The following is an 11,871-nucleotide window of genomic DNA, read 5'->3' as shown; positions in this document are numbered from 1 at the left end:
TGGGAGGAGTGGCTCTGCCCACACACCAGCCTCATCCAAATCTCCCTGAAACCTGAAGACCAACTGCAGAGAAGCTTCATTAATTTTTCACCAGCTTCATCTACTAGAGGCTGAGCAGAGCTGAGCCAAAGCCCTATCACAAGCGCCTCTGCCCGCGGCCCACCAAGGGTTAACCCATTAGCCCACATCCTGGTGAGCTCACCCCGCTGGAGCCAGCTCTGCGCTGGGATTCGCTGCACGCGGCTCCTGGAGGGGCCAGGGAGGCTTCTTCCCGGGGGCTAGGGTGCAGGACTTGAGCAGGAACTCACTGCCCGCTTCCTCCTGGCGCCAGTTGTGTGCGATCCCCAGGACTCCCCCATCTTCCCCGGGGGACGTTGAGCACAGTAAGTAAGGAGGCCACTGGCCCTCTGCCCCTCCTTCCACTTCCCTGGAGGAAGGAGCCAGTTTTAACTTCGCTTTAGAGCGCCTTGAGTCTGTGAGCCGGAGGTGGGAGGTAGATGCGCACAGCCGGCTAAGGGGAGGAGGGCTGGCTGGGCTGAGGAGAGAGGTGATGGGGTGGGCTGCCCCGCCCCGCGCTGCACCTGGAGAAGGAGATGCTGGGTGCAGGCGGCTGCCTCTGCCCTGTAGTAGGGCAACCAGCCTTCACCCTCCACAGCTGTGGGCGGGGACCACCCTCCCGAGCTGACACAGACGAGCCAAACAGCCTGACTTTGAAGTGCTAGGCACCCTCGGGTCCCGGAGGCCACAGAGGGACCTCAGAACTAGACCTAGGCATCCCCATCAGACCTCAGTGTCTGCCAGTCCATCCTCCCAGCTGCAGGTGTGGCAGGCGCCCAGGGCAGGTGCGGGCAGGGGCTGGGCACGCTCCGTGTCGGGAAGGGGAAAGCAGGCTGGCCCATATAAACACGGACAAAACGTGCAAGGGAGACGTGCGCCTTGGGGACCACACACCCAGGGAAAAGCAGACGTTACCACCTGAGCTGTTTTTCCACCTTGTTACTGGGCAGGACCTGGGCTCCGGCTGCGTGAAGAGTGAGGTGAGTGGCCCTGTCTAGATGGAGCTGAAGAACTTCCCTTCCTAGAAGCCCTGGGAGCAGGTGACAGACGGGTGGCCCTGCCCCGGGGACAGCAGCAGCGGATTCAGAAACCTTATCAGTTCAAGCACGAGGGCACCACTCACCTCATCGGGGACAGGGTCGCCAATGGAATGTCTGGTTGGGGGGTGGCCAGCGGCCGGCAGTGACAGCTGGGTGGGGGTGCTGTCGGGACCCTGGGGGGAGAGGCTAGACCCTCCACGTCTCGGGAATTCCAAACAGAAACTCACGCTTGCGTCTTTCTCAGGAATCCTCTTATCTCTGTCACTTGTGTTTTGCAACCTGCCCTCCCCTCTTGTCCCACAAGAGGACCCTTCCCTCTGGGCCACCTCCTGGCTGGGAGACATGAGCCGTGTCTCCCCTGCTGTCAGTCCCTGCAATTCCCAGAATAGTCCAGCTCCTGTCAGGGATGAGAAGCTTGAAAAAGGACTGATAACTCCAGCCCCAAGCACAATGGGGCCTCCTATCATATCAGGGTTGCAGATATATTAACAAGGATGCCAGCTACTTTTGAATTTCTCACAAACAACAAATGCATTTCGGTGTAAGGATGTCCCAGGTCACCTTTGGAACATTCTTATAAGTAAAAGCATCCGTCGCTTATCTGAAATGCAAATTTAACTGGGCATTTTGACATTTTATTGGCCAAATCAGGCAATCTATTAATATTGACAGTGTTAAGTGAAGGGGAAAGGCAGGCTTCTTCCTTGAGCAAACACAGTCAAGTATAAGGACCATGACTTGGGTTTAAGCAGCTCTGAGCCTCGGTTTCCTTATCTGTAAAATGGGAATAATAATAACAGTACCACCATCATAGAGCTGGGGCTTCCCTGGCGACTCAGTGGTAAAGAACCCACGTGCCAATGCAGGAGACTTGGGTTCAGTCCCTGGGTCGGGAAGATCCTCTGGAGAAGGAAATGGCAACCCACTCCAGTATTCTTGCCTGGAGAGTTCCACGAACAGAGGAGCTTGTTGGGCTACAGTCCATGGGGTCGCAAAGAGTCAGACAAGACTGAGTGACTACACGTTCACTTTCACTTTCGCTTGGGAAATTCCATGGACAGGGGAGCCTGGTATGCTGCAGTCCATGGGGTCACAAAAGAGTCGGGCCTGACTTAGCGACTAAACAACAACAGTAACCTCGTGGAGCTATTAAGAGATGCTGCAGGTGAAGAAAGTGGCAGGTTCCAGGCGTTTTGTGCTCTACTGGGATGATGGCAGTGGCGGGGAGTGGGGTGCTTTGTGGCCGCTGTCACAGGCCTCTTGCTGCTCTGCTACTGGCAGCTCAAGGCCCCACGCTCCAGCCTGCACATCCTCAGCAGTCTCACCCAGCAATGTCAGCCTGATGCCTCACCTGAAGCAGCCACCCTGCAATTCTGTTCATGGCCCAGGCCCCCATTGCGCTCCTCACTCACCACTCCCCTCGTTTAAAAAGAAAACCAAAAGCTCAAAACCTTCCCAACAGGGAGCAGGATAGACTCGAACCCAGGCTCTGCAGCCAAACAGGTTCCACGACTCCCATTTCTAGCCTGGTTCTCTATGCATCTGCTGAGTAACTTTGGGCAAATCACCTAACCTCTCTGGTCCTCAGTTTCCTCACCTGCAAAATGGGATAATAATTGTCCCAATCTCAGTGACTTGTAAGGAGAGGGAAATGACGCATTGCCGAAAAGGCACTCAGCCGGGTCCTCAGCCCCTAGTGAGAGTTGGAGAAATGAGTTATTGTTATCGTATGAAGTGTCGACCCTCCCCTGATGCACCAGGTGCCGCTTCTGTTTGGAGAAGCCACTGGGGCACCCTGCAGACTTCAGGAAGGCCAGCCAGCAGAAAGCACCCAGCCTTGATGAGAGGTCTGTCCATCAGAGACCAGGGAGGGAGGGGGGCAGTCAGAGGGTCCCCCTGCTCCTCACAGCTGCCTCTCCTGCCCCCAAGTTAGCCAGTCCCATCCTTCCACCCCCTGTAAGAGCAAAGGGGACAGGTGATGGATGGGGAGGAACGGCAATGGAGACTTGACCCTGCGATGCTCAATCTTCCCGTCGCAGTTCTGCTGCTTAGTGAGTCATTTAACACAGGACTGGTGATCCCCAAGCCCCAGCCAGGTGCTGAGCTACCTGCTGGAGGGCACAGGAGGCCGAGGAAGCCCCAGGCCCAGCCCTACAAGGACTCGGGGAGCAACTGGAGAACGTCCAGCCCTGTAAGAACAGACATGCCTCTGGTCACCTCCAGGGCAGTGACCCGCTTATTTCACTTTCAACTGCCATCCGTTAAGTGGCGCATTTCTGACACCCAAGAATCTACCGGAGGGAAAACTATATGGTCCTTACTGTCCTAGACACTCCGTGTTGCTCACCAGCTTTCACGATCCATGCCACCCACCCAACTGCCCTTGGCGAATGAACCTATGAGTGTGTGAGAAAGAGCCAGAAAGTTCCTGCTTCTCTCCCCTCTCATTTGAGACATCACTTTACCTCGTTCATCAGAGATGCTGCTGAGCCAGGAAATGTGGACGCCCAGAGCTCCTCTTCAGAGAGGGACATGTGTCTGTGGCTCCACGTCTAGAGTTTGGTGTGGTGTCAGGGAGCACTATGGAGCAACCTGGGGAACACAAGGTCAAAGGGCAAACATTGAAGGATATTCGTAGGCAGGGTCTCCAAATACCTGGCCCATTATAAATATGCCACAGATAAGGAGACGTGCTCTAACAAGATTAGAGACAGTCCCTTCTGGACACTAGTTCTGCCAACCAAACCCTGTCTTTGCTCTGTCCAGGGCCTCCTGGCTCTGTGAAAGAGTTTTCCTTCAAGAAAGAAAGTGAAAGTGAAGTTGCTCAGTCGTGTCCGACTCTTTGCGGCCCCGTGGACTGTAGCTCGCCAGGCTCCTCCGTCCACGGGATTTTCCAGGCAAGAATACTGGAGTGGGTTGCCACTTCCTTCTCCAGAGGATCTTCCCTTCCCAGGGACCGAACTCGGGTCTCCTGCATTACAGGCAGACGCTTTACCGTCTGAACATATCTTTCCAGAGATGAGGCGAAAACAGTAAAATTCTTGTTCTCTCTCTCCCTCTATCTCTCAACTCCACCTCTGCCTCCATCATCCTCTCTCATCTCTGCCTCCATCTCTGTCATCTCCATCTCTTATCTCCACCTCCATCTCCACTCCCATCTCCATCTCCACCTCCATCTTCTGTCCCCAAATCCCAGTCTCTCAAAGATGTACCTTCTCTTTCTCTCAGGATCTCCTCTTTCTCAGAATCAGCACAGAGGGTTCCTGTAACAGGTGACATTCTCACCTCATAGATTTCCTTCTCTGTCCTATTCTGGGGTCACTTTGCCCCTGCCCGCACCCCCACTTTCCTTTTCTGGGGTAACGTGCTTCCTGCCCACACCTCTACTCTGGATCCCGTCTTCCATCATAGGACTTCAACCATTATCAACACTCCGATGTTCTTGGTTTAACTACACTTTCACCTGCTCCCCAGACTGACCCACTCGATTATTCTTACTACGACTTTAACAGTTCTTTTTCACCGGGTATAATTTATACACATTGCAATGCACAAATCTTAGTGTACCACATTGACAAATGGATCCTTTATGTAACCTACACTGACATAAAGAGATGGAACATTTCCATTGGCCCCAGAAAGTCCCAGTTATTTCCTCCCCACCCCTACAAACACTGTTTTGAGATCTGTCACCTTAGATTAGTCATTAGAAAGTTCTAGAAGATCATATAAGTGGAAACATATACTATATGTGTTCATTCATATCTGATTTCTTTCACACCACATCTATGAGACTCATCCAAGTTGTGTGTGTATCCAAAGTTGGTTCTTTTTTATTGTTGAATAGTATTTTGTGTATTTGTGAACATATAACGTGTATTCATCTTTTCTCCTGTTTGTGGATATTGGGGTTGTTTTCTGGATTAGAGCTACTATGGACAAAGCTGCGATGAATATTCTTAAACAAGCCTTGATGCACATCAGATCAGATCAGATCAGTCTCTCAGTCATATCCAACTCTTTGCAACCCCATGAATCGCAGCACGCCAGGCCTCCCTGTCCATCACCAACTCCCGGAGTTCACTGAGACTCACGTCCATCGAGTCAGTGATGCCATCCAGCCATTTCATCCTCTGTTGTCCCCTTCTCCTCCTGCCCCCAATCCCTCCCAGCATCAGAGTCTTTTCCAATGAGTCAACTCTTCACATGAGGTGGCCAAAGTACTGGAGTTTCAGCTTTAGCATCATTCCTTCCAAAGAAATCCCGGGGCTGATCTCCTTCAGAATGGACTGGTTGGATCTCCTTGCAGTCCAAGGGACTCTCAAGAGTCTTCTCCAACACCACAGTTCAAAAGCATCAATTCTTCGGCGCTCAGCTTTCTTCACAGTCCAGCTCTCACATCCATACATGACCACAGGAAAAACCATAGCCTTGACTAGATGAACCTTTGTTGGCAAAGTAATGTCTCTGCTTTTGAATATGCTATCTAGGTTGGTCATAACTTGGTGCACATAGGTTTCCATTTATCTTGGAGTGGAATTGCTGGCTCAAAGGGAAGGTGGATGCTTCACTTTGCAAGAAACTATTCGACCTGGTTCCAAAGTGGCTGTGCCATTTTACATTCCCACCAGCAGCGCATAAGAGTTCTGTTTGTTCCCCACGCTCACCAGCATTTGTGTGGTGAGATGTTTAAAGTTTAGCCATTCTAGTGAGAGAATGTATCTCCTTGTGGTTTTAATTTGCATTTCATCTTTCATTTAATTTGCATGTCAATCTCGAGGGTTTTTTTTTTCACGGGTTTCTTCATCTGTCTTCCTCTGTAATGGATCTGTTCAAATCTTTTGCCCATTTTTCAAATTGTGCTGTTTGTGTTGATATTAATCCCATGTGGTAGTTCTTTACATATTCCAGATGCAAATCTTTTGACAATACATATTTTGCTAAAATTTTCTCCCAGTCCATAGCTTGCTATTCATTTTCTTCTGGTAGCTTTCAATGAGCAGGAGTTTTAAAAATTATGATGAAATCTAATCTATTGATTTTTTTTTTCTTCCTTGGTTATTGCCATCTCTGTCCTAAGAAATTTGCCAACTTCCAGGTCACAAAGATATCCTCCTATTTTTTTCTCCTAAGAGCTTTCTGGTTTTCACTTTTATGTTCAGGTTTTGCCCATGATCCATCGCAAATTCATTTTTTGTTGATGGTATGAGGTGGGGACAAGTTTCATTTTTTTCCATATGAATATTCAGTTATTCCAGTACCACTGGTTGCGATGACTTCCCTTTCCCCCGTGGAATAGTTTTGGTGTATTTGTCAAAAGTAGTTGTCTGCAGTTACTGGTAGGCTTGTGGGGCTGGTTACTAGGAATAGTGGTGTGACTTCCTGAAAGTCTGACTTCCAGAGAGAGGGTTGGCTTCCTGGGCTGGTGGTTTCTCAGGCTGGTTTCTCAGGCTGGTTGCTGCAAGTTGTGGGTCAGAGTTCTGCTTTGATACATGTCTGGCTGTTGTCTGTTTGTATTCTCAGTGTCTCATCTATTACAGACATTTGCAAACATGTTTCTAGTAGGATAAACAACTTAGGTAAGATAGTAAGATAATCAACTTCCATACATCCATCCTCCATAAAAAGATTTTATAACCTTTAACAGTTTGTCGTATCTGATCTGGAGGTTCATGTTTTCATGTATATCATGCCATCGAGACATTTCATCCCCGTATGTGTTTTCAAGATATAACTCTATACTCATTAAGACGCTTTCTTCTGTGTCCACAGTATAGTCATTATAGTGAATACAAAAATTTTTTTTAAATACACCGCAGGGCTTGTGGGATCTTAGTTCCCCAACCAGGGATCGAACCCAGGCCCACAGCAGTGAGAGTCCTATCCACTGAAGTGACAGGGAAGCCCCCAAATACACATTTTAAATCCTCAGTGGCATTTAACATCCAAACCAAAGCCAAACTTCCCTAAAACTATCCTAAAATGTACCGGTTGGTCTCATCTAGTCAGAATCCCAAAAAGGAATATATTGTATGTAGTTATATTTTTTTATTTTCCTTACTGAAATATTTTACTGATCTTTTCTTTTTTTATTTATCCCTCTCCCCCTTTTCCCTTTGGTAACCATAAGTTTGTTTTCTATGTCTATGGGTCAGTGTCTGTTTTGTATTTAAGTTCATTTCTATCATTTTTTTAGATTCCACAAATAAACAATATGACATTTTCTCTCTCTGTCTAGCTTACTTCACTTGGTATGATCCTCTCTAGGTCCATGCCATTTTACTGATCTTTATCACACACACATGAGAGTAGTCATGTCACAGTAAACAGCCCATGTAACCGGCTATGGCCAGATAGAGAGTTGGACCATGATGGCACTCCAGAAGTTTCCATCTAGTCCCCTTTCCGGTCACCACCCCAACTGAAGGTAACCACTATGCGGCACTGATCGTCTTACACGTTTTTGAATCTTATGTAAATGGAAGATAGCATCTGGCTTCTCTTGCTCAAGTTTGGGGTCCTGGATGGACAGGTGTGGTGTTCATTCTCTCCTCCTCATGCTCTGGAGCCCCAGGCCGGTGTTCCCTCCTGGCGCCAGCCTGCAGCCTGACCTTCCCTAGTTCTGTGCAACAGATATTGATACATCTCCACGCACTACACCTGCCTCCTGACACCCAGAAGTGGCCTCCAAGGGAAAAGGACCTCCATCTACCTTCTCAAATTGCTCCCCCTGGGGCTGAGCCAACATGCAAACCCATGGATAGTCCGAGAAGCCCACACCCCAGGCCTTTCTTCCACTGACTCCTCCCAGCCCAGCCCCTCAGGGCCTTCAGTCCTCATCCAACACAGCCCACCTTCCCAGTAAATTTACTGCTGTGTACCGAAATCTCTCCCATACTGTTCACAAAAAGGGATATTAGTAAATGCGGTTTGAGAGGGGGCCTGAGGTGCCCCAACAGGAAATACAAAGGGAGAGGAAGACTGTGAGGCACCAGGAGGGGGACTGGGAGGGACGCCGAGGACCAGGGCCGTAACGCACTCTAGATCACACAGCTGGAAAGCGGCTGCGTCTGAAAATAAGATGCCATTTCGTAAATTATAGCTTTTGTTTGTTCTTTTAAAGGACATCATTGTTCCCTGATTAAATAATAAGAAGACTTGGTTAAAGTCTTAGTTGCTCAGTCGTGTCTGAGTCTTTGCAACCCCATGGACTGTAGCCCACCAGGCTCCTCTGTCCATGGAATTCTCCAGGCAGGAATACTGGAGTGGGTTGCCATTTCCTTCTCCAGGGGATCTTCCCGACCCAGGGATTGAATCCAGGTCTCCTGCATTGCAGAGAGATTCTTTACCATCTGAGCCACCAGGGAATTATCTCTCACATGGGGGAAAAAAAAAAACCAGCTTGAGAGGCTTCTTATTTTTGTAGATCTCATCTGCTTTTCCTTTTGACTTCAGCACTGAGAGCCAGGCTGGAGACGGATGCTGAGAACAGGAAGGGTGTGTGAAGAGTCTTTGCCCTTGCTTCTAACCGTTGCCGGTACCAGGAGCCCAGGCTCTAGAAGCGGTGACCATGGAGGCCCTCCCCAAGGCCCTGGAGGTTGAAGAGAAGTCTCCAGAGTCCAAGGACCTTCTGCCCAGCCAGACAGCCAGCTCCCTGTGCATCAGCTCCAGAAGTGAGTCCGTCTGGACCGCCACTCCCCGGAGTAACTGGGAAATCTACCGCAAACCCGTCATTATCATGTCTGTGGGTGGTGCCATCCTCCTCTTCGGTGTGGTCATCACCTGCTTGGCCTACACCCTGAACCTGGGCGATATGAGCCTCAAGGTCCTGAAGATGGTGGGGCCTGCCTTCCTGTCTCTGGGACTCATGATGCTGGTATGTGGGCTGGTCTGGGTGCCCATCATTAAGAAGAAACAGAAGCAGAAACAAAAGTCAGTGTTCTTCCAGAACCTCAAGTCCTTCTTCCTGAACCGCTGATGACAACCTTGCCCTCTGTCCGCCCTACCACCCCAACACCTTGTCCAGGAGAAAGTGTGATGGCCATAGTCCAACACCTCTGGTCCCTTGGGTGGTGGAGTCTGCCATAAAACTGATGCAGGCAAACCCTCTTCTGGGCCCCATGGGAAAAAGCAAGCTCAGGGCTGCGCCCTCCGTGTGGCTGGGAGGCACCGGGATGATCTCATTTAGTCTCTGTTGTGTCCTATGCTCCCCTGCCCAGATCCTGGCCGCGGCCATCGCCTTCCATGGCTTCACCTCGGCCTGTGCATCCGGGTGTCACTCATCTAATGAATGTGCTCTGCCAAGCGCTATGCATGTTGGGAAATTCCTTGAGATGGACTATCCCTCCTGCTTACACTTCTGAGTGCCTGAACTGGATTCTGCATTTGCTCCCTTCCAGAACCCAGAATGACCAGCAGAGGCCCTTTGCAGAGAGGAGGGAAGTCCTGACCATTGGGCTTACCCACCCCAGCTCTCTCTGTGGGCGAGTTGCTAGCTTGCATTTCAAGAGATCAGATAAGTCACAAGCACCAAACATTCCAAAGAGAACTGAAGTGTGACTGGGAAGAAACACTTTCCAAGAAGGCACATTCTCCCCTAGAAATGGCTCTGGGAGTTAGTCAGAGAAGCAATTTAACCTTCAGTTACACGGTATTTACACCAGAGGTGGTGGCATGCACTGGGAGGTATCACAGTCTCCCCTTGACCTTCTAACTCGTCTGTGACTACTCTTCCATCTGAACTGGACACTTGGCCAAGAACAAGCGCATGTTGCCCTAACTTTCTTCTCCCTCGACCCCAGATTCTGGAACAGCTGGGTGGAGAGCCGCTGCGGAGGGCTTCTGTAAGCTTTTGCTCTGCTTCATCCCCATCGAGAATCACAACCCAGAGATTCCACTCCACAGCTGAGTGTCTGGAGGTTTCCAGAGACCGCTCTTACTTCAGAAAGTCCCGACTTCTGCTCTCCCAGCCCCCACCCACCCACCCACATTCAGCGAGGGCTCAGCTCGGGGCCAGGCCCTGAGACAGAGCAAGCTAGACAGCCAGTCCCTGCATTCATCTTCCACATGAAGAGAAAGACACAGCCAGGCCAACAGGCGGTCAGACACCGGGTGCTGAGTCCTTTCTGGGGCTGTGAGGGTGGGGGCAGGAACATGGCGGCGGGAGGGGGAGCAGCAGTCTGGTCTAGCTGGAGGCTGTGTAGCCAACAGAAACAACACAACCGGAGGAAAGAGGAGAACTGGCAGGCAGGAAGGGAAAGCATTTGGCGGGAACAGTGTGTGCAGAGCTGGGGGAGGGGAGCAGGATATGATTAGAAAACCGTGGAGCAAGTTCCCTGATCTGGAATGGTCACCTGAGCCCCTCCCTTGGCCTGCTCCTCGCCCCGCCACCTGCTTCCCCAAGTGCCTTACTGCAGCTTCTCCTCGAAGCCCTCCTGGGTCTGAGGCAGAGACTGGGTGGGGGTTCCCCAGGGATAACCACACAGAAATCCCCCATGAGGTAAGTGCTCCCCAAAACAGAGGCTTTCTGCAGCATACAGAGGTGGCCAGACCAGGAGGGTACCTGTGAGGAAGCCAGGCTCCCATAGGCCTGTGGCCCATTGGACAGCATCTGATCACCAGGGGAGTGTCACCTCAGCCTTCTGTCCCCGCCTCCGCCCCTGCCCTGGACTGCATCACTCTGGCAACCTCTCTCTCTCTAATAGGCCTCCAGGTGTCTCCATCTTTATCAAGGTGGTTCCATATGCAGAGTCAGGACACCACCTTGTTCGCTCTGCATCATGGGAAATTCTGTGGAGGCAGGTACCTGTGACATGGGGACACCCCCTGCCCCGCCCACCCAAGGAGCCAGAGTTCAGGGAGTTTCAGCCAGAATGACCATGTTTCTCATTCAAACAGCACGGTCACCTGGCCCCTGCACACAGGCAGTCAGGGCCCGTCATGGGGTGTCGTCAGTCACTATGTCACTCACTATGGTTCCAGCGCCTCATGTGGCTTATGGATGGTTTCTGACATGAAAGCAGATTCCATAACAGCCCGACCCTATCATTCTCAGAGTCCTCTATGCTTTCCCACCTGGGAGCAAGCAAGGAGGACTCCTGGCTGGTTCGATGGTCATCTACATGTCCCAAGTCTCATTTCCTCCCCCCACAAGCTTGTCGTCTGGGCATTGCCGTGGAACGGGGGCCAGGTGATGCTGCTACCACATGTTGTCTTGGCGGAGGGCAGTTTAAGGACCACAAGACTCTAGAAGGCATCCAAGGTCTGGACTGACCTTGAAGGCTTCCACAGTCTCTCCCACATCCCCTGCTCCTTAAGCTAGTTTCTCAGCAAGAAGAATGAGGAGATTCCAAGCAGTTCACCAACCCCCTCCGCTGGGCTTCTCCATATGACTGTGGACCAAGAAGTATGCCTGGGTCAGGCTGAGGGGCTTTAGCCAAAGACCGTTGCCACACGGAAGTCTAAGGAATGCATGTGCCTGGTCAGATGCCATGTTTCTGGCAAAAAAAAAAAAAAAAAACCACCATGCCTCCCTCCATGCCATGGAGGCATCCATGTGTCTGGTTACTGGATTATATTATCTCACCCATGGCTGTTCTGTCTGGGAGAATTCCATTTAATCTAAGTGCTGAAAGAACTGATGGGATGTTAAATTGTATCCTGTTTGACAGTGTCCACTGTGTTTTCATTCTGTTCCATCAGGAATTGCAGACTCGTCCACTAATTCATTCCTCTAAAATGCCCCCCACCCTACCCCATCACCACACGCCCTTCC

The 11,871-nt window shown here is 50.7% G+C and overlaps 1 protein-coding gene across 1 annotated transcript; it reads left to right on the top strand.

The window, feature by feature from the left end:
• Positions 1 to 227: 227 nt before the first annotated feature.
• PIRT (phosphoinositide interacting regulator of transient receptor potential channels) lies at positions 228 to 9,137 on the top strand. Its single transcript, XM_061391094.1, has 2 exons — positions 228 to 383; positions 8,553 to 9,137. The coding sequence occupies exon 2, from the start codon at positions 8,668 to 8,670 to the stop codon at positions 9,073 to 9,075; it is 408 nt and encodes a 135-aa protein (XP_061247078.1). The 5' UTR covers positions 228 to 383; positions 8,553 to 8,667; the 3' UTR covers positions 9,076 to 9,137.
• The last annotated feature ends 2,734 nt before the right edge of the window (positions 9,138 to 11,871 follow it).

Source organism: Bos javanicus, chromosome 19 (genome assembly GCF_032452875.1).
Source record: "Bos javanicus breed banteng chromosome 19, ARS-OSU_banteng_1.0, whole genome shotgun sequence".
NCBI lineage: Eukaryota > Metazoa > Chordata > Mammalia > Artiodactyla > Bovidae > Bos > Bos javanicus.
The sequence above is the reverse complement of the archived record's forward strand: the minus strand, read 5'-3'. Positions and strand labels throughout refer to the sequence as shown.